Genomic DNA, 24,262 nt, shown 5'->3' with positions numbered 1-24,262 from the left:
GAACTTATAGTAAGCTATATCTGCTTTTAATCATAGGTGTACCCAGTGATTTCCATAACACGTGCCATATTATCTTTCATTTGTGTGTAATTTTCATTAATATTAACAATGGGTAACATTTACTAACATGCTAAATAGTTAAATAGTATAGTTCTAATAAATATAGATTTTCTAGAAATATATCCCATTGTGGAATACTTTGCAGCTGGCGAAATTACATTTAAAATGACCATACCAGAAAGATGAATTATTTAGCAAATGGCTTTATGACAACTGTTTAGTTCTCTGAAAAAAAAAAAATGAAGAACCTTAAATGTCTGCCTTACCATTTAAGTAGATTCCAGTTGGATTAGTTAATTTTATGCTCATTTTAAGTTCGAAAACTACTGCACTAGGTACATAACCTCCTCACTTTACATAGTAATTAAGCAAATTGCATTGTGCTTGCCCATCCTACAGTATAATCACATAATATTTTTAATGTCTTATTTTAAAGCAAATTAAGATTTACCCTCTATTTAATAATTTTATTTGCCCCAATTTGACTTTTAACACTCCAGTGGTCAGGATTCATGAAGGTATTTCTGCATGGTGATCAGCCATATGGGATTCAATAAGAAAGATTAGTAGGAGAAGATTAACTCCTCATAATAAGCATTTAACATGGAGAGAAAGGGAATAGAAAGGTGTGTAAAATGATCTTTAGAGTTTTGGAAAATACTTTTTTTTTCCCCTTTGTTTTTGGGATATGATTATTTCTGAGACATTTCTTCCAAGGGCCCACAATATCATATATGAATTTTTAAATTCACTGTTGTTAAATGTACATGTACATTTACTTTATTATATTATTACATATTATATACGTTATTGTATCATGTACACTTTATGAAATAATCATAAAATAGACAGCCATATACCCATCACCCAGGTTGGAATTCCAGAAGTCCCCTCAGTGCCCCTCCCTGATCACAACAACCCTCTCTCTCCCTGCTGTGGATAATCATAGTCACGCATGTTGATAGGTTACTCAGAGTAGACTGGGTTAAAAGTTATGAAAGATATACTAAAAGTCTGTTGCAAATGCCTGTTTATTCTTTTCTTCTGAATAAAGATTTTCCCTGGTTTCTTTTCTCTTAATATCGAAAGGGACAAATAATTAAAACATTATTTGTCTGCAACAAAATGATTATAGGAACAAAATAGGCCAGAAGTAGATGTTGATAATAATGTAACATATGGTGATAAACACACAAATCAGTAAGATTATTAACTAAATCATATTTTATTAAATAAGTTTATCTGATCTGTGTTTGGGCAAATTGATTACCGAATAGAAAAAAATTGGGGGTACTTACCAGAGACCATGCATTGAAATATATTCCAGATGGGTTGATGAGCTGCATGTTTAAAATGAGGCAGCATAAGGGAACTGTGTAAGAGACCGAAAATACACAGTCTCAGTAAGATAGAAGTTTATTTTTCTCCAAAGAAACAGTCTAAAAGATTGGGGCTGCTCAAGGCAGGTAGGCAGCTCTGTTCCACAAGGCCCTCCAGGGACCCAGGCTCCTTCTCTTTTGTTGCTCCAAAATCCGCTAGGGTGATATCTTCCTTGTCCAAGTGGTCCAGGCTGGCTCATTATCATACTGTCATTCTGGCCCACAGGAAAAGGAAGTAGGACATCCAGGGCAAGTGACCACATCTTTAAGTGATAACTAGGAGGTTGTGTGTATCATCTCTACTCTCATCCCATTGTTACAGACTTAGTCACATGGCCACATCTATCTGAAAGAGAATCTGGAAATGTGGCTCAGCAGCCATGTACCCAGTCAAAACTCAAAGATGCTGTAACAAAGAAAGGGAGAATAGATGTAAGGAGACACTTAGGAGTCTCTGCTATCAAATGCCCCCATATATCCATGTCCTGCCTCTTCCCATGCAGAGAACGTATTCATCCTTCCTCAAAGGAGAAAACCCACAGTCCTGTCCAGTTATTGCATCCAACTCATAAAACTCCAGCATCTCTGGGTCCTGTCAGGTCTTTGTGGCTCTCTGGAAGACGTTTCTTTGATTGTTCTTGGTGGCTTTTGGCTTTGTCCTCTGGAGACTTTTTTGTCCATTATCCTCAGTGGCCACACCTGAAGTGAATGTTGGGGAATATGCCCTTCTTGGGGGCTACCCAGCTTTCACATTTCACTTTCTGCCTGACTTGGGGACCTGCAGGATCACCAGTCTTTTGTTAGTTTATTTAGTTGTTTATTTGCTGAGGAAGATTAGCCCTGAGCTAACGTCCGCAGCCAATCTTCCTCTTTTTGTATGTGAGCCACTGCTACAGCATGGCCACTGACAGATGGGTGGTGTAGGTCTGCACTCAGGACCCGAACCTGAGTCTCCAAGGCAGAGCACACCAAACTTACCACTAGGCCACCGGGGCTGGCCCACATCAGCAGTCTTGAACTTTTGTGGAAAGACCTGTTTTGTAGTGTCTGGCAGTACGCTTCTCTCACACGCTTAGTAGCCTTCTGGTCTATTTACATCCAGTGGGTTCGTGTAAATGTAGCCACACCCAAAGATTTTTACCCGTGGCTGTGGTTCTAACGCTTGCTGCATCTCCTTTCATTTACTGGCTTTTGTGCTCAGCCCATCCCTTTTCCCCTCAATTTAGTGGTGGCTCCCTGGATGCCATCTGAAAAAAGTAGGCCTGTGTGTAGGAAAATAACACCTTTTATATGATCTCTGCTGCTAGACAGGCTCTAAAAGACGTTTTATTTCTTGCCATTTAGGATACAGAAGCAACCTGAGGCTTCAGATTCCTGGATTCTCATTAAATTTAGATTGCAGTCCTCAAGCAGAGAGAAACTCTCTTAGCATAGCTCTTGTCCCTTCCCTCTGTGCTTGCAAACAATCTAACACTTGCCTGACTTTATATCTCTCTTGTAGTGCCATCCTGAAAGCAGCAAGGGGCAGGAACTCAATGGTCTGATTTTTTCCAGCCGGTTCTAAGTTATCCCAAGCAGTGGTTTTGTGCGCCTCACAAGTCACCTGCCTTTTCAGGCTACAGCCTAACCACTAAGTCAGTACCAAACATATTGTGTCTATGTGAACACAGTGCCCGCATTCTCGAGTTGATTCCTCAGTTAGGGAATGAGGATACCCCAAAATGTAATGCCCCCAACAAGATAGTATTTCTTTCTTACTTGATAGTCCAGAGTTGGCGGGTGGGCCAGGGCAGGTGGGCAGCTCTGTTCTACAAAGGACCTAAGTTCCCCCTCATGTTCTCCCCTAGGGAGATGACCTTGGCAGTAAAGTCCAAAGCTGGTCCATCAGCACTGTAATTACATTTCATCCCACAGGAAGAGGGAGAGCTCTTTGTCCTCATAGAGGTGACCTTAAAGTCCTCCCACTCTAATCTCATTGGCCTACCCATAGTAACAAGGCCCCACCTCCCTGCAAGGGGGGCTTTGAGATGTAGAATGTGGCACCCCAGCAAAAACTTGGGGTGCTCTATAACTAAAAGGAAAACAGAATGGACACTGGGGGACAGTTGGTTGTCTACCCCTGGCAAATCAGTTACCTATTTGGGGAAGGGATCATTTTAGATCCTCATTTCATACCATGCATCAAAACAAATTCAGATGAACTAAACAGTTAAATATTTAGCTGGAAAACAATATATGGAAATATTTATCTAATCTCTACATGAGAAAGATATTTTTTTCTAAGCATGAAAAATAAAGGAAAATCATAAAGAGAAAAAGTGATAGATCTGACTAGTTACAGATGGCTAAATGTTTTGCTTCACAAAACATAGACTAATGGGAAAACGTATTTGTCAAAATAAGAGCAATAACAGGTAAATAATGCAGATACTATATAAAGCCCTCATTCAAGATAAGAAAAATTATACCAAGAGAAAAAAGGACCTATAGTCAAAAAAGAAAAGCAAATTAAAACAAGGAGATACCTTTTGGCCTTCCCAAATATGAAGGGAAAATAATGCCTCCCATCCCCAAAAGATGTCCACATTCTAATCTCTGGAATATGTGAATATGTTATGTTACATATTCATGTGCATACATACATGAAGGAGCGCTATGGGTGCAGGTGGAATTAAGTTTGCTAATCAGCTGACCTTAAAATAGGGAGAGTATCTTGGGTTACCCAGGTGAGCCCAACATAATCACACAAGTCCTTAAAAGAGAGACAGAAGAGGACGTCAGAGAGATACAGTGTGAGGACTCAAACTGCTGTTGCTGGCTTTGAAGAAAGAGGAAGGGGGCTGTGAACCAAGGAATGCAGGCGGCTGTGAGAAGCTGGAAAATGCAAGGAAACAGATTCCTCTCTGGAGCCTCTGGAAGGGATCACAGGCGTGCCAATACCTTGATTTTAGCCCGACAGACTCATGTTGGACTTCTGGTTTACAGAACTGTAGGATAATAAATATGTGTTGTTTCAAAGCCACTAAGTTTGTGGTAATTGGTTATAACAGCAATAGAAAACTAATATACCAAGTTATTTGTGTATATGTGTGTATATTTTAAATAGTGATATTCAGTGCTGGTGAGGCAGGCACTGTGGACACCACTGATGGGAATGTAAATTACTACAAACCTTTCTGGAAAACAATTTAAGAGTATGTTTCATAAGGCCTAAAATGTTCATACCCTTTAATTTATTGACCCTAAGGAAATAATTTGGAAAATGGCAAATAATTACCTACAAAGATTATTGCATACAGCAGTGTTATTAGTATTACCAAATAAATAGCAAACATTAGGATAATGTTAAATGAGTTTTTGTATTTCTGTATAATAGACTTCATGGAGCCATTAATAATTATGATTGTAAAGAATCTTCAATGAAATGAGAAAATGCTTATGATAGACTATACAGTTAAAGTGATTTAGTGCATAAAACTGTAGATTCAATATGGTATCTGGGGTTACCTATGCTTAAGTATTGATTGAGAGCTATGTAGGGAAAAAAACTGAAAGAAAAAGACTGAAAAATCAAAATGTTAGTAGTGGTTGTCTGATTTGTTGAATTGAGTTAGTGAATTTATGGATTTTTTTCCTTCTCTATGCACTTCTTTTCTACTGTGACTATATATACTTTTAAACTAAAAGGACAAAATAAAAGTCATGAGACAAGAAAAAGTTATGAGACAAAATGGAGGGAGGTAGATACCTCTCAGTCAAGACTAAGTCCATTTCCCCTGTTCCTTGCCGAGAGATTATCATCTTTGGCCTTAAAAACCCCATGAGACAGATAAAATACCTTAGGAGAAATTGAAACAGAAAGAGAATAAGTGATTCACCAAAGATTATACGGTTAATAAATTTAGCTAAGACTAGAAGCTGAGTCTTCTGATATCTAACCCAATATTCTTTTCACAGTGTTTTTTTATGTATAGATGCTATAACTGGCACTTGATAAGTTATTACTATGAGTTTCTTTAGGACCGAAACTGTAATATTTATCTTTATATTCTCTTGAGTGTCTAGCCACAGGTGCCTTGACCATAGTAGATATTTTTCATTGAATCATAATTGGACAAAATTATTAAAGGATACAAAAGTGAAAAAGATTTTCGTAAAAGAAAACTGAGGCTGTGATAACAGTCTTTAGAAGGCTCATTCTGTTCCACCACCGTCTCTATTTCTCCCTTCCTAATTTCCTTTTTCCTGTAATTAATTCATAACATCTCTGCCTCTTTTTATTTCTCTATCTTTTCTTGGACTAAATAAAGGAAAACTATTTCTAGTGCTTTTGCCCTTTTCAGTATCCAGGAAATCCTGTAACACATGAGTTTATTCTGATGCAGGATGATTAGGATTTGGGAATTGGGGGAAAGTTTGTGAACTGTTGGCATGTTGAGTCTTAGAGATAAGTATTTTTATGGATTCTAAGTTATTTCATATTAAAATACATAGAATTTAAGTTAAGAATGCAGGACTTACACTGAGAAAGTATCTGCTAAGTTTGTAAAAAGCCGACTCTGTTGCTTTCACCAATGCTGGTTGTCATAAACCAGAGGTTTATAAAGTAGGTCTATGCACAGAATAAAAATATGCCAGCTACCGCATGACTTTAGATCTGAGAACGTTGGATTATCTTAACATCAATGCTTTTTTTTGTTGCTCTTATTAACAGAGAACCTTCAGAATGAGACCATGTGGACGGATAGAGAGACTTGTGGACTGATAAAATCAGTTCTAATTTTGATTTCTAATCCTGGCTTAGCCACTAGCTACTTACATGAATTTGGAGTTCTCTCCAATACTTTTTAGAGAAAGGAAAGTTATAAAATTATAAGTATGATTTTAAATGTGTCTCTAGCCTCTCTGGAACTCAGCTTTTATATCTGTAAAATGAGGAGGGTGGGTTATCTAGGTGAGGTTTGATGTCTCTTCCAGCTATAAAAATTCTAATTCTAAAACATCATGTTATTCTAAGTACAAAATAACTTAGGAATCATAGGTATTTGTTCCACGATGTCAGAAAGCAAAAGGTGAGGATACCAGAATATGATTAAATACAAACAAAAATGTCAAGTATGTTAGACATCATGAACTCAGTTCTGCAGTTTGAACTTCAGCAGTTGGCATTAGTTTGAAAAGCTGTAGTGTAAACTGAGGGATACAAAAAGGAATGCAGCTGTGCACAGATGCCATACCACGTGCCACCGAGGCCTCAGCCTCTCTAAGGACAGAGGCACTAACTGAGGGGTGAAGGTGCACAGGGCAAGGGTGGGACTTTGTGAGGCCCCCTTAGGTCCCTCCTAGGCTCACCACAGGCTAGCATGCCTCAGCAGCACTGACACTCATGGGCAGCTCTCGGTCTTCCTAGTCTCTGTCATCTAGTTCTGCTGATGCTGGAGAGACTCCGAGATCTTTAGTCTAATCTTTCTCTCAGCCTGCTAGGAAAATCCTCCTCTCTTTCATCCACTTTTCCACCTGGCCTATGGGGGTGGGACAAACTGGGCCTCAGAAGTGGGCAGATGTTAGGCAAGGAGAAAAAAAGGGAAAAGGAAAAAAGACCCAAGGAAGAAGAGAAGGAAAGGGAATTGGAAGGAGGACGAGAAGAGGGCGTAAATTAAGGAATCAGTGTGGGGAGGCTGGGATGAAGGAGAGCAACCCACCTGCCCCCTTGCAGAGCTGTGCCAGGCTGACCTGCAGAGGCCAGACCTGCAGTCCCCTGACCGTGACTATGTGCTGACCTGCGTCAGGTGTGCAGCTTCAGGGGAGAAAGCAGGAGTTAGACCCCTTGAATTCTCCAGTCGGCTGCCAGAGAGCTCCCTTTCTGCTGCAGAGCTTACTGCCCAGGAGCCCAAATGACCTCCTTACCCTCCTGACTCCTGCCGACCCTTCCCACGTGCCCCCTGCCCGAGACAGTAGTAAAGTGAGGGCCTGCCTTTTACCACCCTCAATGTCTTTTAAAAAGCCTTATTCCCGAAATATTTGTTAATCACCTTGTTTTTTGTATTGCTGAGTAAATTTTTTAAAATTTATAAATGGAACTGATAGGATGTACGTGAAGGGACTTTGCGAGGTTTTTAAAACTAGGCTCAGTTGTGTGTTTCGGTGACCCCGCTTCCCCATCCTTGAATCAGTCCATGCGTCCCAGGGAGCGTGCGCACTGCCTTCGTGCTTTGTGAGGCGCTGGCTGAGCGGAATTTAGAAGCCATGGTCCTGTCTGCAAGGAACTTAACTTGTTACTTGCCAAACTAAACTGAAGCGTGCAATGATGACACAGAAACATTAACATTAAATTATGTGATTTCCTTCACTTTACTGAAGATTGTGAATCACTCCTCTTTTGTTTTTGCATGTTATTTTTAACAGACAGCCCAGATCAATAGGTATTAATTTCCGAAAGCCAGCTTCTTTCACGAGGGCTTAGAAAGCGATAGGACAGTTACGAGTTGCGTTTGTCTTTCGATATGTGAAGGCAGAGACTTTGCAGTTCAGACTATTCATTTAAGCTGGGTGTTTTTTCATGTTGCCAAGCTTATATACCTAATTTTTGTTCTGGCATCTGTTTCTAACTACTAGAATGAATAGCCTAAATCCAAATTTCCATTTCCTCACGAGTTTGACTTCCGCCCTCGATGTTCTATTGAAACTGCTTCTACTCAGATCACGAACGACCTCCTTGTTGCCACATCCAGTGATTACATTTTCATTACCAAACCATCTTTCTGTTTGATTTGACTCTGTCAACAGCTCCCTCTCGTCTTCTCAAAACCGTTCTTTCCTTAGTTGCTATGACACCAGTCGTCCCTCTTTTATTTTTTCCTGCCTCTGTAATTGCTCCTTCTCAAATGTCACTCTAAATTTCTCTTCCTCTGACTGTATAAAAAAAGTTAGTGTTCTCCAGTGTTTGTTTCCCAACCCCAACATATATCTTTTCACTCAGACCTCTTTCCTTACCTTCTGACTATATTCAACCTCTTATTGTACATTTTTACAGAGTTGTGGGTGTCCCCTCCCCCAGTATCCAATCTTTCACTCAGCCATCTCTCTTGTATGGCTAGGAACAGTTCTCCAAACCATCCCCTTCTGTATCCCCACTGTTGTCAATACTGCCCAAGGGTCTGTGTCCTGGACCCCATGCCCGAGAGTGTTCCTCTCTGGCTTTCCTTCAGCTTTGCCATTACCTATGGGCTGAGGGATCTCTAGAGCCAAGGAAATGTGCCCACCCTGCCCATCATCTTCTAGCTACACAAGACCCCAGAAATCCCTGTGTGGGCCGGTTTCCCTGGTCTGTTCTTCCAAGAGTGGACCTCATGCATCCCTGGTGTGTACTCCCTAGGCCCAAGGAGTAGCTGAGGGGCAGCTGTTTGTAAGGGGGTAGATGGAGCTTGGATGGAATTGGACCTTCAGGTCCACATGCATACACATGCGATGATCTTGCAGACTAGAGCCAGAGATGAGAAGAGGAGGACGTGCAGGGACCTCTATTGGTACTCTTGTCACAGGCCCCACAAGCATTAGGGGCAGGACTAATTATTGCCTTGTTTTTCTTTATGTTCCTGGTACAGTGCTGGTAGCTGATGCTTCAGCTACTCTTAGGGATTCTTAAGGGCAAGGGCTTTAGCTTTTAATTTTATATTCTCATATACTTAGGCCTGTCACAATGCCTACCCAATATACAATGCATACTCAGTGTGTGTTTGTTGAATGAGTTAAATAACACAGCTTGTATTGAACAACTTATAAGTATTTCATCTCCTTTATTGTCATTTTAAAGAATTTATTATGTTTGTATGATTTTATTATATCTTATGGCCAGCATTTTTCCAGAAAAACGTACCTCTTATTTTGTATTACCTTTAAATGGGAAAACTGGTTTTTATATATACAAGTAAATTTTACTTTTAAATGTATTTTTATTAAAAAGTTAATTTCACAAAATAGGATAGGTTGATGGTAGGTGACAGAAAATAGTGTCAGGCTAACATGAAAATCTTGATGTTACAGGTCAGTGTTATGTCAGGATTACCAGGTCAACAGTTTATATAACCAGTTACGTTAGTGATGCCAAGCTCTGAGGGACTCTAGGATACAGATGGGACAAGGAGCAGGGCTAAATTCTGGAATTCTTAAAGATGTCAGGACGAATGGAACTGGGTTTCCCTGCCAGGTTTCTTGTGAATTCAGAGGGTAACCCTAAGATCCTGTAGGTCCCAGTTCTCATACTGAACTTATTTGTGAGGAGTGTGTTTGTGTATGACGACTTTTAATGCAAAAAGCACATAATTATTTAAAGTAGAGTAACTTTTAAAAGTCAAATCAGTATGTTTTACTTCCTGAGATGACTTTTCATTAAATTCACATATTCAAGGTTGGCCCCCCAAGTTCAGTGACCTCATAGACTTAGAGCCCATCTGAAGGTCCGTAGTGCTCTACCTTCTTTGGGTACTCGTTGAGCACGGGTACCCTGTTGGAGTGAGAAGTATTCTGATCTGAGAACTGAGTAAACTGGACTTGGATGATCCTTACATTGTCACAAGCTGACACGTCCTATGACACTTACGTTGCTGCTTAGAAAATAGTCCCTTCGTGATTCTACTGAGAGCTCATGACGAGTTAAGCAATAAGTTGTTTTGTATCATAACTCTTAAGATTCATATTGTTTTGTCAAGTTTTTTGTTTCGTTTTTTCATAGATTGTTTCTTCCATATTCTCCTTCCACTCTTAGTATTTTTAGGCATAATAAAATGTTCTCATCCCAACCCTTCTCCTTCTAGATGAGACGAGTCTTTCTGGAACACTAAGTGTTAATATCAAAGCAGTGACCTTTATGAGCCACCACACACAGATTATTGTGCCATCACGAGTCCTGATTAAAACCACTTAATGACATTTTTAAAGAAAAATTTTATGGTGAAATTGCTGTCTGACAGCTTGGGATCTACTGGCTTTTAGGGGAAGTATTTGGTTTCATAAACAGTTTAAATAGTTTTTGTCCTCTAGAAAGTAGTTCCCCTTATAAAAAAAAGATTTTAAAATGTCTTTAGTTTTCTTAATTTAGTAATATTAATGATGCTTGGAGCGATTTTGCCTTCAAATAATTTTTCCAGCATTTTCAAAGAATTGAGCAGGCCTGATTCACATATTCACTTCCCACTCACTCATGCTTCTATATTAGGGCCCTGCCTCTCTCCCATATGCCTGTTTATTATTTCCTTCTGCGTTCAAAAAACTTTTTCTAAGTAGTTCAAGGTGGCGATTGTTAAAAAAAGAGAATTTGACACCTACATGGTGATTAAAAAGCAAAATAAGCAGGAAAAAAGGAGTAATTAGTATCATGTGTATGTCACATGTTCTGTGCCTGCCCTCTCCTCTACCTCCAAGGCAGAAGAGGTACCTTGCCTCCCTTTTTTGTCTATGCTTTTTGGACTTGCAGCTTCTTTTCTCCTTCAAGCCTACTCTTGAATGTGAATGTGTATTTTGGGGTTAGAGGAAGCAATGCGGGAAAAGGGTATGGTCAAGAAGGAACAAGATAGAGCACTAAATAGAATATCGAGGAAAGATCAGCAGGAAAACAAATGGAAGGGAAGCAAGAAACTAGTCTTCACTAACCCTTAACAATTAAAAGTCACAAAGTATTAGAACAAGAAGGGACCCAGTGATCCTATGATTATAGTACCTTAACCCAACAGATGCTCTGTGAATGCATATTGAGTTAGACTAGTCTCCTCATTTTATGGGAGAAGAAATGGAATTCCACAAATTTACATGTTGCCCAGGACCATTCAACTAGTTAGTTTCAGAGCTCAGCTGGAACTCAGGTCTTCCGACTCCTCAACCAGTTCCTTTTCTATTAGAAGATACTGTGATGGCTCTTGTCTTTTTTGTATTTCCATCACCTGGAGCAGAGTAGGCGTGCAGTATTGAGTTCAGCTGTGTTATTTGTATGACTGGTGGCACTTACGTGCTCTGTTTATAAGTGGCAATCTAGTAGAATATGGATTTTGGAGTCAGACCTGGGTCTAAATCTCCACTTTGCCTGTTAGCACTTGGGCACGTTTCTTAATTGTTCTAAACCAAGGCTGTCACATCTCAGTAAATAGGGATAATAATAGCTCCCACATGGTGTTATAACAAATGAAACAAGGTGATTGGAACTGTTTAGTTTGGTATGTGGCACAAGTCAGAGGCTTCAGTGAATATTTGTGAGATGAACAAGGGAAACCATTACTGTGTTTGCTCTTCCTCACAGAGAGTCAACACACTTTACCTTTCAGATTTGTCATATTCCTTCGGCTGTGTATACTTATTGCTAGAACTAAACTGCTGTTTGGCTAACTTCTTTTTGTTCAGAAATCCTCGCTTCACGTGCCTGACAGCCTTTTAATTTTTTTAATTCTAGACTAATCCATGGAGGACAGCTGTTAAATGGATTGGCAGGTCCAACTGTAATGAATGCAGCTCCTTTCCTGTCCACAACGTGGTTTTCTGCAGATGAACGGGCTACTGCCACAGCGATCGCGTCAATGCTCAGTTATCTTGGTGGAGCCTGTGCATTTTTAGTTGGACCACTTGTTGTTCCAGCTCCCAATGGGACATCGCCTCTTTTTGCTTCAGAGAATAGCAGGGCCCACATTAAAGATCGCATAGAGACCGTATTATATGCAGGTATTTTGAAATTTATTTTCTTCCTGTTACACTTTATCTTTTATCCCAGTCATCTTCCCTCTAATTTTGTGTACCAGATCACTTCTTAGGAAATACTTAAGCAGACTAACACAGGCATATGCATATGTGAGCTTTCCTTGTCATATAATATGGAGATGCCTATTTGAAAGTTACCCTTTTCTAAGACGCTGTCCCTCTTCACCTGCAAAATTTGCACATTTTCCAGGGGCCAGCTCCAAAGTCTTTTCGTAGTGAAATCTTTCCTAAACTTGTGTAATGGTTTTCTATGTTTTAGCAAAATCAGTCTTGTGAGATAGCCTGGACTCTTACCAGCTTCAGTAATAGTGTTCCTCATCTTCCTAGGTAATAAGAAATAGCGTTACAATTGCCAATAAATAAATAAATGGATAAGTAAGTAAGTAAATAAATTAAATGTACCCTTTCTAGGGAGTTATTAAGTTTAAAATGTATTATTGCTACACAGAAGGTTATTTCTTAATTTTACTTTTCCCATCCACTTACAGTTAAGCACTGTGTAGCACATTGTGTAGTGTCTTTTCTAGAAATCTTATCAGTGTATAAGACTAAACATCATGATCAACAGTAAACATTTGTTAATCATCTGTTAGTAGGTGTTAAGCCCGTTTTCTCCCTTGCACTTTCCCCATCATTGGCCATGTTCTCTAACCTTATAAACTTGGGTCACCCACAGTTTATTCTTCTCTTCATTTCCTACTGTCTGTATGTTTAGTATATTAATCAAGGATATTCACCTCACCAAAACACTCTCTTGCACCCTTTCTCTTTATTTCTAGGGTCGAGTCCTAGTCAACTTTTATATTACAGTCCCCTACAGATGTCCTTAAATATATCCCTTCTGCCCATATGCCTGTTCATTACAATCATGTGCCACATAATGATGTCTCAGTCAACAGTGGACCACATCTATGACACTGGCCCTGTAAGATTAGTACCATACAGCCTAGGTGTGTAGTAGGCTATACCATCTAAGTTTGTGTAGGTACGCCCTCTGATGTTCGCCCAACGACAAAATTGTCTAACGACCCATTTCTCAGAACATTTCCCTGTTGTTAAGTGATGTATGACTGTATTTCTTTCTGCATTCAGAAACTTCTTATAAGTGTTTACTGTATACCAAGCACTGGGCAAACCACTGGGAATTAGTAAGATGACTGATAAGACAATTATAATACAAATAGAGATGTACAGAGCTTGAGAGGCCTGACTGGCCTGGGTTTGGAGAGAAGTTGAGGAGTCGGGGAAGGCGTCACCAAGAATGTGATAATTAAACAAAATCAAGACTTTCATAGGAGTTCACTGAGTGTTCAAGTGAGTTAGGGTATTCTGTACAGAAGGAACAACAACTGCAAAGGCAAAGAAGGTATGAGAGAGCTCAGTCTGTCCAGAGAACTTTACGTAATCTGCTGTGGCTACAGTAGTGTAAATGTGTGCATTTGGGTATAGGTAGCAAGTGGCAGAAAATGAGGCTGGAAAGATAAGGGACCAGATTATGATGAATTTTGCATTAATTCGTTTATTCACTTATTAATTTAGCAAATATATTTTGAGCTCCTATATATCTGTCACTGTGCTAGGCACTGAAGTAGACATGGTTCCTGCCCTTACAGAACTTAGCATCCTGAAGAATACAGACAGGCAGACAATTGTAGAAGGGAGGGAAAAGTGCTATAACCAAAGGCCCACAGTTGCTCTGAGAGCTCACAGGAGGGACACCTAACCCAGAACTTGAAGGTCAACTTGAGCTTCCTGGCCATGCAGCATCTAAGTTGGAACCTGAGGGATGAGAGAGAGTTAGCCAAATACAGTGAGCAGGAGGAAATATATACTAGAAAGAGAGCCGTGGAGGAGAAGGCCAGTCAGGGGAGAGAGCCTGGTGCATTTAAGCAACTGAAAGTGCAGAGTGGCTTAGATCTGGTGGGAGCAGTGCTAGATGAAGCTAGAGAGGTCAGCCAGGCCATGCAAGCCATCCAAACAGGACCAAGGGGTGTGAAGTTCACCATGCTGTAGGCAAAGGCCGCACTCTGAAGGATTCTACACTATTGCGAGATTTACATTTCAAAATATAATTTGGAGGAAATAAAAGTGAAAGCAGAGGTGGTGACAGTATATAAAGCATTTAACCCACTGTAGACAACTCACTCCTTTTAAAGAAAAAAATTAAAATGTAAAAATAAGTAAATAAAACTGAAAGCAGGTGAAACAAATTTTAAACTTTATTTTGGTCATGTCATTCTTTTTATTGAAAACGTAAGCAATGTTTGTGTCTTTTAGATGACTGGATTTTAGGCACTACTGGGCATGTATTCATGCTCTGCATCCTTCTGGCTCATGATTCCCATGCAGTCAAGCAGAAGCCCCACTCAAAGCTTCCCAGTTATTGCTTCAGTGCTTGCATATTTGCCAATCTGCCTTCCTAAAGTATTGTCCCTTGACCCTTTATTCCATTAAAAATATTTTGCTAGAATTGCTACCTTAAAAGATTAAAGACTCTTAAACTAACTTATTCCAGACAAAGATAGCATAAGAAAAATAAACTGTAGATCAATATTTCTTATGAATATAGACCCACAAATCCTGAACAAAATACTAGCAAACCAAATCTGGCAACATATAAAAAGGGTTATGCACCATGACCAAATGGGACTTATTCCTGGAATGCAAGATTGGTTTAACAGTCAAAATTCAATTAATGTAGTAGCCATTTCAGTAGAATAAAGGAGAAAAGCTATGTCATCATCTTAATAGATAAAAAAAAGCATTTAACCAATCCAACACCTTTCCAAGATAAAAACACTCAACCCAATAAAGGGCTTCTATGAAAAACCCACAGATAAGATCATATTTAATGGTCAAAGACAATGCATTCCCCCTAAGATCAGGAACAAGACAAGGATGTCCACTTTTGCCATGTCTATTTAACATTATGCTGGAGGTTCTAATCAGGACCACTGAGCAAGAAAAAGAAATGAAAGGCATCCAGATTGGAAAGGAAGAAGTAAAATCATCTCGATTGAAAATGGCATGATCTTGAATATAGAAAATCCTCTGAAATCCACTAAAAAAATTATTAGATCTGAAAAACAAGTTCAGCCAAAGTGAACAAGTTCATCCTAAAAAAACAAATTTAGGATGCAAGATTAATATATAAAAGTCACTTGTATTTCTATACACTAGCAGTGAACAAGTTTCCCAGTCATAGTCTGAATACTTCTGAGGACCATGCTTACCAGACAGTCCTCCTAGACCTGTTTCAGAATCCCTCTTACAGTACAGTACTGTGGGTTTTTAATTCATTTTCTCCATCTGTTTACATTTGTTTACTGCCTCAACCTTTTTGTCTGTGGAGTATACCACAGTACCACCATACTTCTTTGCTTCTAGCGTGACTTCTTACCTACGACCCCTTGAAATTTCTATCTTTACACATCCGTCTTTCTCACAAGGCTGAGCTGTCTCGGCTTGGTACTGTATTCTACTTATCTTTATATGCCTAGAGCTCAGCTAATGCTCAATAAATATTTGTTAGATAAATGCTTGAAATATTGAAACTTTTTGTGTTGCCTGGTGAACATTTTACTTTCTTTTTTTTTTCCCCCCAGAATTTGGAGTTGTCTGCTTACTATTTTCTGCAACTCTAGCCTATTTCCCGCCCCGGCCGCCCCTTCCTCCCAGTGTTGCTGCGGCCAGCCAGCGGCTGAGTTACCGGCGGAGCTTCTGTAGATTACTGAGGTCAGTACCTAGAATCAGAGTCGTTTTAACGAGCACCTTCAAGATAATTCCACATTTATTGAAGATAGTAATATTTCAGCAACCGATTCATCAGGTTGTAAATAATTGATAAAATACCGGTTAAATATTTCAGAGGGACTTCCTATCGGAAATCTATCTTAAAAAATCACGCAAAACAAAAACCTCTATAATTTTTGCCTTCTCTACCTGCCACCTATACTATTATTTACTTAGTATTTTAAAAATCAAGTCTTTTATAAGGACACATATCACGTAATAGTGTCTGTGAAATCATGGGTTGTAGGTGTTTATTATTTTTTCCTAATATGCATATGCTTTTTGTTCCTTATGTATTTTTAATACACATTAAAATAAATGCTAGTCAATACAAAGCAAATAAAATAAATAATGTTTATTTACATATCACCTAAAATCATGTGCCTCCAGTGGGATGATACTTTGAGAAACTTAATATTTTATTATATTTCATTGGTATAACTTAAGTGGAATTAGATTAAATTGTACCCTTGAAGGCTGCAATGCCCCAGCACTGAATGTGATTCCGTGGTTATATAGACCATTGCTGTTGATTATGATTTGTAGTTGGGCCGCTAGAACTTCTTTTGAATTTTTTTTCCCAGTTAGTTGTGATGAGTTTTTATTGATTCATTGGTGACTGTCTCCAGTTGATTTTGTCTCTTCTAGTCTTGCGCTCCCACGGATGGTGAGTTCCTTGTGGTCAAGAACTGTGTGTTTGTATCCTCTGTAGTAATATTGTCCAACAGGAATATAATGTGAGCCACATAAGTAATTTTGAATTTTCTAGTAGCCTCATTGAAAAAAGGAAATACAAACAGATAAAACTAATTTTAGTAACATATTTCATTTAACCCACTATATCTAAAGTATTACTTTTAACATGTAATCAATATGCAAAATTATTGAGATATTTTACGTTCTTTTGTTTCTATAAAATCTTTGGAAATCCAGTGTGTATTTTACGGTTACACATCTCAATTCAGATGCTGAGCTTTCATTAGAAGTAAATACTTGATGTGCATTTAGATTTCATTAAGTTTACAGCTGAAAAAGTTTTCATTGAGCAGCGTCTCCCATATTACACTACTTATCTAAAGTTAAAAATAAGTACTTGCGATTTTTCAATTTTGGATCAACTTTTCAATTTTGAAACTTTGAATCAACACATCTTTGATGTTGTTTGTAAGGTCTTATGTTCTCCAGGCAATTGTTTGGGCCTTAATTAAAGCTCTCTCACTTTTTTTTTAGTCTTTTCTTCATAATTTTTAACAAAATTTCCATAGATGAAATAACAATTTCTTTTACCATGTCTCCATCTAAAAGTGGTTTTCTTTTTTGTGCAGGAATCCAAACTGTTTGATAGCTGGCCAAAGTTATAAGCTCAGCAAAAAAAAATTGCCTGTTTTTTTTTTTGATGGGCAAAAATCCCCCTCAATGGTTATGCTCCAGAATTCCCACTACAGTTATATCCATATGAGTCCCATCTCCTAATATGCATTTAACCTGTGTGACCTAATGTAAACCTCTCTCTGCCTTTAAATATTGGTTTAATGTTAGATGATAGTGCTGGTGGGTTTTGCCTTTTAGACTTCAAGAGTAGAGAGTTGAGTTGAACGCGTTCCTTACTTCAGGACACATGGACATATTTATTCTTTTATTTTTTCATTGATTCTTTTATTTATATTTCCCACTTCCATTCCCCTCCCCCTACCCAGACCGCCTCTCAAATGCGTTTTAATGTGTATCTCTTTGTCTCTGTGCTTTTGCAATATGTGTATTGCTTTGTAGCATCTATGTTTTATTTAAATGATCGCCTATTATGTATCTCATTATGTTTGACTTTTTTCACTAAACACTATGTGGGTTTTTTTTTTTTTATATAACTTTTCATTTTGGAAAGTTACAGTAATGTACAAAGGTAGAATAGTATAACCTCCATATCCCCATAACCCAATATCAGCAATTATCAATTTATAGCCAGTATTATTTCATGTCTGTTCCACTCACGTCTCCCCTTCTGGAATCATTAAGCAAATTCTCAGATGACAAATAAGTTTATCAATAAATATTTCAATCTGTATAATATGTGTTAAAAAGATAGGGACTTTTTAAAACAAATATAGTACCATTATTACCCTTAAAATCTCTTTAACAATAGTTGGCTAATATCAAATCGATATTTAAATTTCCAGTTGTCTCATAAATGTTTTTTTAACAATTTGTTCAAATAAGGATCCACATTAGGTCCCTACATTGCAATTGATTCAAATGCCTTATAATCTATAGGTTTCCTCTCCATCTCTCTCTTTTTTTCTCCTAATTTATTTGTTGACGACTCTGCTCTTTTGTCCCCGTTGTCTGGATTTTGTTGATTGCCTCCTTGTGGCGTCATTTACCATGTTCCTCTGTCCTTGTATTTCCTGTAAATTCTTAGCCAGAGCTATGATCTGATTTAGGTTTTTGTTTTGGCTTTAGAAGACTACTTCATCAGTGATGCTACCTTATTCCATAAGGAGGCACATGCTATCTGGATAGCTCTCATTTTGTGATATTAGCACTGTTTTCAAGCTGCATCCCTGTTGCTATGTGTACACCTACTTCTGTGTGCTCCGTAGTATAAAACCATCACATTTTATCTACCCACTCCCACTGCGTACCCAAATTGCCTCCAATTCATTGCCACCACAAATACTACTACAGTGACATCCTCATACACATTACTGTAGACCTGAGAATTTCTTTGGAAAACATACCCCACAGTAGGATTGCTGGGTCATAAGATATTTTAGGCTTAATTTGCCAACTGTTGCCAGATTGCTCTCAAAAATGCCTGCACTTATCTGTACTTGCATCAGCAGTGCCCATTTTCCTGTATGCCCACCAAACTTGGCATTATCCTTCTTTCTAATTTTTCCAGTCTAATAGGTATAAACTAATATATCTTTTGCTTAATCTGCATTTTCTGGTTATTAAGAAGTTTGTCTCTAATTATGTGATTGTTTGCCTCATAGGTTTCATCTACTGTAAATTCCTCCTCGTAGCTTCTCCCCGTTTCTTAATGGTGGTTGCTATCTTTTTCTTCATGATTTACATATTCTAGATATAAGTTCCTTGTATATTAAAAAATTTCAGATATTTATTCCCAGTCTGTCATCTGCCTACCTATTTTGTCCATGGATTCCTTAATTATGAACGTTCTGGTTTGTTTTCCACGTTTAGGTTTTCAGTCACCTGGAATCCACCTTAGTATGTGGTGATAACTAATGATCCAGCGCCACGTAGGAAACAAGCCTTAGCCTTTGACTCGTAGTGCCACCGTTACTGTGTATTGTTTCCATGTCTTAGTTCTCTATTCTCCTCCATTGTTCTCTTTGTTCTTGAGACAGTCCCAAACTATTTTTATTACTCTGGCCGTACAGTTTGTCTTAATATCTGATAGGACCAGGGCCTCCTTTTTCATTTTTTTTTAAAAGATGAATTAGCTTTCCAAGGACTTCTGTTCTTCTGTGTGAACTTTAGAGCATATTTCTTGAGTTTCTAAAAAATTTGACTGGAATTTTAATTGTGATTGCATTGAATTTGTAGATTAATTTGGGGTGAATTGACAGCATGGACTGTCTCTCCATCTCTTTAGATCATATTCTATGCCCTTAATTAGATTAAAGGTTGCTACCCCCTCTGACCCCATAAAGATCTTGGGCCTTCCTGGTTTATTCCCAGATACTTTACAGTTTAAAATTTTTAAATAGCTGGTGTGAATGGTATGTGATTTTTATTCCTTTTTTTTTTTTTTTAAGATTTTACTTTTTTCCTTTTTCTCCCCAAAGCCCCCCGGTACATAGTTGTATATTCTTCGTTGTGGGTCCTTCTAGTTATGGCATGTGGGATGCTGCCTCAGCATGGTTTGATGAGCAGTGCCATGTCCGTGCCCAGGATTTGAACCAACGAAACACTGGTCCGCCTGCAGCAGAGCACGCGAACTTAACCACTCAGCCACGCGGCCAGCCCCAATTTTTATGATATTTTTTAAATTAAACTTTTTATTTTGAGATAAGTGTAGATTCACATGCAGTTGTAAGAAATAATACAGAGAGATAACATGGACTCTTTACCGATTTTCCCCAAATGGTAACATCTTACAAAACTATATAGCACAACCAGAAAATTGACATTGATGCAGTCAAGATACAGAACATTTCCAGCATCGCAAGGATCTCTCCTGATGCCTTTTTATAGCCACACCCACTTCCCTCCCACTCCACTCATCTGTTCTCCATTACTGTAATGTTGCCTCTTCAAGAATCTTATATAAATGGAATCATAGAGTACATAAAATTTGAGGATTGGCTTTTTTCACTGAACATAATTCTCTGGAGAGTCATCCAGGTTGTTTTGTGTGTCAGTAGTTACTCTTTTAGATTGCTGAGTAATATTCCATGGTATGGGTGTACACAATTTGTTTAACCATTCAGCTGTTGAAGGACATCTGCATTGTTTCTAGGGGTTTTTTTGGCGATTACAAATACAGCTGCGATAAACATTTGTATACAGGTTCTGTGTGAACATGTTTCAGTTCTCTGTGATCAGTGCCCAGGAGTACAGTTGCTAGATTCTATGTAGTTGTATATTTAGCTTTTTTTTTAAACTGCCACACTGTCTTCCAGAGTAGCTGTACCTTTTTTGTTACCGTGAACGATATACCTGTCATCCAGTTTCTGTGCATCCTCACTAGACTTTGGTGTTATCACTATGTTTTTATTTTAGCCATTTTGATAGGTATGTGGATGTACAATTTCTATAGAGGGGAGTTGGCATTATCTCTTGCAGTTACAGATACACATACACTTTGACATGGCAGTTACACTTCAAGAAATCGATTCTCCAAGTTTGCTAGTACACATGTGAAATAACTGTGAGAGCAAAGGGATAAAATTCTACATATATATATATATCTCAGTAGGGGCTGGTTAAATAAATTGATATACTAACATAATGGAATACTGTGCAGTTATAAAAAAGAATGAGGAAGCTCTATATGTACTGACTGTGGAAGAGCTCTAAGACTTATTAAGTTAAAAAAAGTAAAGTTCAGCAAATGGTTGTAATACGCTAACATTTATGTAAAAAGATTGGGGAAAGAATATATATATATTTGTATTGGCTTATATTTTTTGAAATATTTCTGGGACGTTACCCAAGAGTGTGATAACATTGGTAATTGTGGGAAGAAGGGTATAGGGGTAACAGGGAGACATTTTCCCATATTTTTATACCTTTTTGGTTTTGAGCCATTTGAATTGTATTGCCCATTAACATTTTTTATTATTACAAACTTTAATAATAATAAAACAAAAATTAAAACTATTCTTTGAAAATAATAAAACTAGCAAATTATATATTTCTTTTTGATCTTTGTTTTTTTCCCTCTACCTTGTTCATAAGGAGAAACAGTAATTTGTCTTTTCAAATAAGAGCTTTTTTTAACTGAATCTACCTACTCATTCTATGAAATAATGTTGGTAATTCGTCTATATAATAAATGTTGACAATTTTACACAATATGAACAAAAAATATTCCTTGTATAAAGGTAAAAAATTTAAAGAACTTTGAACTTATTAACAAACTGACAAATATTTTCTATTTCTGATTCTGGTGTTCTGATTTCCAAATGACTTACATTTTTCATGAGTAAGAGTTTAAATTCTAGATTTTGAATCTGTAGTAATATTTTCTTTTACTTCTCTTTTACAGCAATTTGAGATTTTTGATGATTGCTTTAGCATATGCCATACCACTTGGTGTATTTGCTGGCTGGTCTGGAGTTCTGGACTTAATTTTAACACCAGTGCATGTCAGCCAAGTAAGCATTTTATTTCCTAATATGTTGTGAGTATTTTTAGTTCATTTAAATTATTAATGTTGTCTACATTTAGTTTCAAGGCCTGGGTAAAATGTTATCCTAGACCATTGTTGCAAAAGCAAGATGCTTATGAAATGGTTATAAACAATATTGATTTTTCTTCCTGGATGAATTTCACATTTCTTTGGGTGTTATTAATGATGCTAATAAACCAAAAAATAAAGGAGGAAAATCTTAGTTTTGTTGACTCCATCCTTTATCCTTGCTTCATACTTCATAAAGAAGATTAAGCTCCTGTCAAGTATATGCATCTAATTTCTCACTTTTTCTCCAGTCTCAGGATAAATGTATCTCATTTCTTTAAAAATAACCATTTCACCTGTGTGCTTGATGCCATCCATTCCTTCTCCTTGCTTCCAAGTAGCTTGGTAGAAAGGGGTAGAGAGATTTGGAAGGTAATTGGGAGAAATCCAGCCCACTGGGATGATATTCCGTTGTATGAATGAACAACAATTTGTCCACTCTGCTTTTTTTTTTTCTTTTTTTAAAGATTGGCACCTGAGCTAACAACTGTTGCCAATCTTTTTTTTTTCTTTTTCTCCCCAAATCCTCCCAGTATATTTTAGTTGTGGGTCCTTCTAGTTGTGGCATGTGGGACACCGCCTCAACATGGCCTGACAAGTGGTGCCATGTCCGCGCCCAGGATACGAACCTGCGAAACCCTGGGCTGCCAAAGCGGAGCACACGAACTTAACCACTTGGCCACAGGGCCAGCCCCCTGTCCACTCTGCTTTTGATGAATATTTGGGTTTATAGTTTTTGACTGTCACAAACAGTGCTGCGCGAATTTTCTCACATGTTTCCTGATGCACCTCTGTACACCTTTCTGTTAGATGTGTAGCTAGGAATGGAATTGCTGGTGATAGTGGATGACTTGTTTGATGGATGATGCCAGACTTTCTCGATGTCGTTCTATCAGTTTACAGTCCCACCAGCAGTACGTTGCTCCACATCATTACCAGCACTTGGCAATATTAGTCTTTTCAAATTTAGACATGCTGATGGCTGGGCAGTTGTATGCCACCGTAGTGATATTTTTTTTAAGTATTTGTTGGGTATTTGAATATCCTTTTTTGTGACGTACCTGTTCAAGTCTCTTATCTACTCTTGGGCTGCCTTTTTCTTACTGATTTATAAAGAAGAGAGCTGTGCAGAAGGGGACTCCCCAGAGGACTGTGTGGGGTCTCCAGCAAGTCTTGGCTGAGAAATGGACTTCACATGTAAAGGGCAGAGCTACCACAGGCTGCACAGAGAGACTACTATGGGGTTGAAAGCAGAACAAATAGAGTAGAGGGTGAGCAGAGGGTTCTTGGAGTTCTAGCTCAGCCAAAGTGGTAAGACCTCATTAACACTCTGAGACACCAAAAAGGCCAAACTTTAGAATCAAGGACCCTGCCCTGGATAGAGTAAGACGGACCATGAACCAAGCCCTGACCAAAATCTGCAGAGGAGACAATTTAGAGATTGCGTCCTGTCAAATGAGAGGGCCTGGGGAAACACGTTGGTTTCAGCTTATCTGCCCTAATAAAGCATAAAATCAAGCATACTCAAGTTCAGGGTGATCAGTGAGGAATTGAACTGCCTGCTAACACAGAAATCAACCATTTTAGAGAGAGATAAAAGAATCCAGGATCTCTATATTGTATCATCCACGACATAAACAATTAAAAAGAAAAAATTAGACGTACAGAGAAACAGGAATGTGTGACCCATATTAAAAAAAAAAGTAGTCAATAGAAACCAACTCAGAGATAGTCAGATGTTGGATTTAGCAGAGACTGTAATGCAAAGGAGAGAAAGAGAAATCTTTGCTTGCTCCAAGTTCGTACAATATTGCCCTGTGTTATCTTGTAGAACTTGGTTGTCCAGTACAGTAGCCACTAGCCGCATGTAGCTATTTAGTTTGAAATCGGAATTAGTTGAAAGAAAATTAAAATTAAAAAGTCACTTTTTCAATGACACTAGCCACTTGTGACTTACGGCTACCATATTGAACAGTGCCGAAATAGAACGTTTCCATCATCACAGAAAGTTCTGTTGGACAGTGCTATTCTAGAAGCTTTGTCATTATTTCTGTCACATTTAAACCTATAATTGAACTTTGTGCTTGTTATAAGGTAGGGGTTAAGTTTCTTTTTTCCCATATAGATATCCATTAAACTGGTATCAAATTTTGAAAAGGTCGTGCTTTCCCTGTTGTTCTCTAATGTTGTCTTTGTCGTAATGAAGTGCCCTTACGTGGATGGATGTGTTTCTAAACTACTTTTTTTCCTCTAGTCCCTTTGTGTGTCTTTGTCCCAATACCAAATAGTCTTAACTACTCTAGTGTCATAGTAAGTTTTGGTATTGATAGAATAAATATTCCCCTTTACTGGGATTTTCATTTGA

At 38.2% G+C, this 24,262-nt stretch overlaps 1 protein-coding gene across 3 annotated transcripts in view; it reads left to right on the top strand.

The window, feature by feature from the left end:
• Nucleotides 1-24,262, top strand: part of SLC49A4 (solute carrier family 49 member 4) — a 79,792-nt gene that overhangs the window by 13,079 nt on the left and 42,451 nt on the right. For all 3 annotated transcript variants that reach the window (XM_023623652.2, XM_023623651.2, XM_023623653.2), the window contains exons 3-5: nt 11,878-12,143; nt 15,785-15,914; nt 21,706-21,814. In XM_023623652.2, the coding sequence (XP_023479420.1) occupies nt 11,878-12,143; nt 15,785-15,914; nt 21,706-21,814 (505 nt within the window). The remainder of the gene's footprint in view (nt 1-11,877; nt 12,144-15,784; nt 15,915-21,705; nt 21,815-24,262) is intronic.

The sequence above is a fragment of the Equus caballus genome, chromosome 19 (assembly GCF_041296265.1).
Source record: "Equus caballus isolate H_3958 breed thoroughbred chromosome 19, TB-T2T, whole genome shotgun sequence".
In the NCBI taxonomy this organism is placed as follows: Eukaryota; Metazoa; Chordata; class Mammalia; order Perissodactyla; family Equidae; genus Equus; species Equus caballus.
Note: the sequence above shows the minus strand (reverse complement) of the source record. Positions and strands in the feature narration are given on the sequence as shown.